The 5156-nt window shown below is 44.5% G+C and overlaps 1 protein-coding gene and 1 non-coding gene across 2 annotated transcripts; both read right to left on the bottom strand.

Moving 5' to 3' along the window:
* Positions 1-2188: 2188 nt before the first annotated feature.
* RPL37 (ribosomal protein L37) lies at positions 2189-4921 on the bottom strand. Its single transcript, XM_059492384.1, has 4 exons — positions 4719-4921; positions 3928-4063; positions 3520-3604; positions 2189-2300 (listed from the first exon to the last, which is right to left on the bottom strand). Exons 1-4 carry the CDS (start codon positions 4719-4721, stop codon positions 2231-2233), a joined length of 294 nt encoding a protein of 97 aa, XP_059348367.1. The 5' UTR covers positions 4722-4921; the 3' UTR covers positions 2189-2230.
* LOC132087148 (small nucleolar RNA SNORD72) lies at positions 2401-2482 on the bottom strand. Its single transcript, XR_009420462.1, has one exon. It is a non-coding gene; the product is annotated as a small nucleolar RNA SNORD72 (small nucleolar RNA).
* Positions 4922-5156: the final 235 nt, after the last annotated feature.

Here is a 5156-nt window from a genome sequence, read left to right as displayed (position 1 = left end):
GCAATCCATCTTTCACCACTGTAGTCACTTGAACACCTCTCCGCCTTTAAGAAACCTTCATCCAATACACTTTTAAAAAGCGAGACTTGTACACTGAACAATAGGAAATGTAATTTCTGATGTAATTTGGACTACACCACCTATCAGTCTGAAGGATGCAAAAATCATACTTTACAGACTGGGTATGACAGTATTACTGTATACATAAAGTATACATTAAGGATTATGCAGAGGTTCAATAGGTAACACTCAAGTTAAAATGCTTAATGAGATTTCAATAAAAGATTATACACTCAGCAACCAGCAAAGCAGCCTTTCAATATTTAACAACACACTACAAAGAACAGAAAGGCATCAAAATCTACTTCCTGTACAATGCAAATATAACTAACACAAGTACACAATCCTTTCTGAACAGGACAAAAAAACCCACAAAAAACTGATTTCCTGCCCTTCACCAAGAATTTTAAAACAATTAAAAACAGCTGTCAAAATTCTTGTCCATAAAATCCATTCTTGATGAAAGTAAAATTCTTTCTGAAATAAAGAGTTTCAGTTACTCCAAGTCATTGGAAGTTTCAATCACTGCTACCATGGTATATTGCTTCTTATACTAATGCTCATTTTCCAGGAGCACAATTCATGAGAAGCTAATAGGTAACAGCAAGCAGCTAAGCACTTGCCCTTACAGTGCTTTATCATGTCTGCAGGTCTAACAGGTTGTTCATAGCACAACCCCACGCTACAGAAAGATCACCTAAGACCTGTCAAGCAAAGGCTTTCACTCCCACCCATAGTTGGAATACCTGCCATACCACCAATCCAACATCACTGAAAAGAGCCTTTCCTTAGAATCCTGCTGACCTGCTTTTATAATGGTCTTGAGTTTATTCTCAGAGAATGAGGACAATTATGATTACTTCCTCCCTACATGTGTTTCCCTAACATCACCAAAAACATTTCAGGGGCACTCCTTAGCTCTGGGAATACATGGCCAGTACTGTGCACTGTGCATTTAAAGAGCATCACTACCACTTAGGATTCCAACTTTCTCAAATGGACCAGTTGAATCTAGGGCAAGTAGAGTCTATTTGTTACATGCTACAGAAGAGCGGCAAATTACTTCTGGTTTAGAAACAGCCCAAGTTGATAAGCCAGATTAGCCAAAAATTCTAACTCCATTTTAAAACATAGGAAAATGCAGTCAGGCAGTCCAACTTCACCTGGCTGAAACTTTCTGTGATTTTGAAGGTGATATATTAACTGCTGATCATACAGAGACAAAGCAATATTCTGCTTCTGGAAGTTCATGACAAAACTAAGAGCAGTGAGAAAAGCCTCAGAAGCTTAAAGCATCTCAAGCTTTTCAGTTTCTAGTATTGTCTCTGCGAGGCAATCTGAAAGTCCTGTAAACCCTCACAGTAACTACTGCAATTCCCCAAACTGGCATAGCAGCACCTTATTATCTCTTTCTCAGTGCAAGTTTGAATGCCAGTAACACACAATGCAGGGTACAAATTCATTTATCTATAATCTTTATGTAAATCAAAGTGACTCACTGTCTGGTATTACTATTTACAAAACACCATTAACTCAGATCTGTGTATCTGTTCCACACCAATGCCATCAAGCCATTCAGGTAATTTTGTCCTACCCACAGCAGATCTCCAACCCCCTGTATCTGCAGTACACAAGCTCCATGCTTGGGAGTTTCTTTTTGCCCAAGAAGCAGCGATGCACACAGTAAGTAATACCTCTGTAGGCTTTCAAGTACCACAGAGCAGTGAAAAAAGAACAGCACTGAAAATCGCTCTTTCACTAAAGCCTCCCAACACAGCACATAACTACAGTTACACCGTAACTACTATTATAGTTACTATCTTCAAAACAAAATTCTGGCTCTCCGTGCTACAGCATACTGAGATCAGAAGAACACAGGGCAAATCCACAGTACCAATATTCCACCTCTCTAGCTGCAGACCTCCTTTGAGTAATACATACAAGCTTTTTTTTCAGTTCAGTGAAGAGATTATGGTCCTTTTCAAGACAAAGATACTACCTAATGAAGACTCAATTAAAGGATTGTTTTAAATTAATCAGTTCAGAATTTGTGTTAAAAGTAATTATGTATTTTCATGAATACTACATTTCAGTGAGTATGTAAAAGTATGTAAAAAAAGGTGACAGATTTTCTGGTTAAGACCATTTATTTTAACAAATAGATGAGTCTTTAAGATGAACTGGAGGCTGCAACAGCTGCTCTCTTGGGCTTCGGTGTGGTTCCCTCACGGAATCCATTCCTGCAAACAGAAATATGGTTACTACTTTTTAAAAAGTTGATTCCTGCTCCAGGTTATTTTCTGACACTCATGTTTTAGATTAAGCTCACTAGCTTTTTACAATTTATCTCAGTAATGCACTGAAATCACAACAGAGTTCATCTGTTCAGACATGTAAAAAAAAACCACATTATTAAAAATTGTCTTGAATAAGCTGTATGGTTTTCATTCTTGTCTGCTGAAGTAATGTGATCTCTTGAAACTCAGATTTCATTACCTGAGTGAACCCTGCAAATATAGCTCACCTACTGAAACCACATCTTAGTACACACTCATAATGTGGCTAAAGAGGTCCTGTTTCTGAAGTCTATTTCTTACAAAAATCCTCTATGCCTCCAACCACACTCTTCAGCCCTGAGCTTGATTTTGGATGACATTTCTACCTCAGCAACACTCAGGTGGGAAAGCAAGCTACAGCTGCACACTGGATGGTGTTTTATGGCTGCAACTGGAAAAGAATGAGCCAAGCAAAACAAATTGATCCCTCAACCACACCCACAACTGAGACTTAAAAATCTCTTGCCTTTTGCTAATAAAACCAATATACATTTTGAGGACATCACTCCTGAATTACATGATACCGTTCATATAGCATTCTTGTGCTGTGGACAAGAAGCTACAGAATTCCATGGGATTAGTAGAAAATGGGAATCATATAACACCCCCAATACCTCCCAAGTGCAACTCAACTCAACTTGCAACTCAAGATCTGATGTAATAACTAATTAATGCTGACTGAACTCTAAATAAAGAGAGGGATGAGATGTTATCCCTGTCCTGAACCTTTTTCTGAGTGAGCAAATGGGGACTGGAGTGCATTTGAGACTTATCTCAATAAACCTTTAGTGTAACCATCTATTTAAATGAATCACAAATAAAAAAAATACCACACAATTTTTAAAAGTGAGCTTCTTACTACAATAACATATATGTGCTGTACTACCTTCATTCAGTATAAACATTGGAACCTTATGCACACCTTTTGTCTTACCAGAAAGGTTTTTTTATCCTCAAGGGAGGATAAAATGCAGACATTTTTTCATGACATATTTAGGAAGATTGTACTCCATTAAGTGGTACTAAAACAAAATTAAAATGTAACTTTGAGTGGTGAATTTTGTCATTAAATAGTACCTATGCAGGATTTCACAGCATGCTAGTTGGCAATAAAGTGTTATACCTGAACCGACGGTAGACCTTTTTCAGGTGCCTCATGCGACCAGTACCAGTGGTATTGCGTCTTTTGGCCTTTGCACTCCAGTTATCTAAAATATGTAAGTCACTGTTATTTGTCTGCACCAAGTAAATTTGGTTGCATCTTACATTTGTATGGTACAATTATTCAAGCTGACAAAGAAAAAAAAAAAACCAAAACTATAATTTAAGTCATTTTCTATGGAGTAATACTGCAGATTAGCTGGCATATAGTTAAATCATCATTAACTTCAACAAAGCTCCAAAATGCAAAATGACAAAACTGCAAAACGACACTGCAAAAAGTTTTCCTCCTTGACTGGAAAACAAGTCAAACTACTGAAGAAGAAACACGATTTTTTAAACTAGAGCCAGTTAAAAGTTTGTTACTTACACTTTCTCTTACGCTTAGCAGGGTAACCACATTTCCCACAGGTCGATTTTTGCAGATGGTACGCCTTGGACCCACATCGACGACACAGGGTGTGTGTCTTATTTCGTCGCTTACCAAACGACGAGGTACCCTTCGTCTAAAAAGCATTTCAAGACATGGAAATATCACTAACACGTCCGAGTCACAAAACTAAAAGAACAAGCCTTAAAAAACCGAGCGCAAACCGAGTCATATAAACACGTCGGAGGGACATTCAACTCTAAGCCACAACTCAGTTTGAACTACGAGCAGCCTCCACTTTCAGGACCCGTTGCCGCCATTCTTTTATGCGCCCCCGCCCCTGTGCTGAAATAAAACGGAGCCACAACGCGCTTACATGGGCTCCCCCCTCCTCACACCCATCACCCTAAAGCAGCAAGCTGCTCTCTCCCGACGAAAAGTGACTCTATTCACACGTAGCAGCCGCACACTCACCCCTGGGGAGCGAAACCCCTCCTGCTACTTTACCGCCCGGCTGCTCGGCCACGGCGGCAGCAGGTACGAAGCCGGAATCGCTGGAGCGTTCGCGGCCCCACACCGCACCACGGCCTCCCTGCCCTGCCCTGCCCGGCCCGGCGCGGCAGCCGCGCCCGCCGCCAGCCCCCGGCCCCAGCCCCGCCGCCCGGCCCGGCCGCGGCATAGCGGGGGCCTTTCCTCGCGGCCCGGCCTGCCGCCGCGGCGCCCCCGGCCCGGCGCGGCGGCGGATGGCGGCGGATGGCGGCCGATGTCCCGAGAGCGAGCACAGCACTCACCATCTTCGCCGGCCGCCAGCACCAAAGAGGCCGCGCCCCGCCCCGCTTCCGCCACGGCCCCGCGACCGCTTCCGGGGGCGGCCGCTTGGGCGGGCCCGGGCCGGGCCTGGTGTGCGGGGCGCCCGGCGAGCAGAGACCGGGCCCGGTGTGCGGGGTGGCGGGCGAGCACGGACCGGGCCCGGTGTGAAGGGCGGCTGGCGACCACGGCCTCGGCCCGGTGTGAGGGGCGCCTGGCGGGCCCGGGCCGGATCCGGTGTAGGGGGCGCTTGGCGGGCGCAGAGCCCGGCCGGGCACCGCCGGCACTGCGGGCACGGAGCGGGGCGCCGCGGGGGTGCAGCTCTGCAGCAGCGGTCGCGGTGCCAGGCGAGTGGCTGAGCGCCAAGTCCTGACCCTGCTCACAGCCACAGTCGGAGTTACTTTTACAGAATCACAGACTCA

The sequence above is a fragment of the Ammospiza nelsoni genome, chromosome Z (assembly GCF_027579445.1).
Source record: "Ammospiza nelsoni isolate bAmmNel1 chromosome Z, bAmmNel1.pri, whole genome shotgun sequence".
NCBI classification, from domain to species: domain Eukaryota; kingdom Metazoa; phylum Chordata; class Aves; order Passeriformes; family Passerellidae; genus Ammospiza; species Ammospiza nelsoni.
The sequence above is the reverse complement of the archived record's forward strand: the minus strand, read 5'-3'. Positions and strand labels throughout refer to the sequence as shown.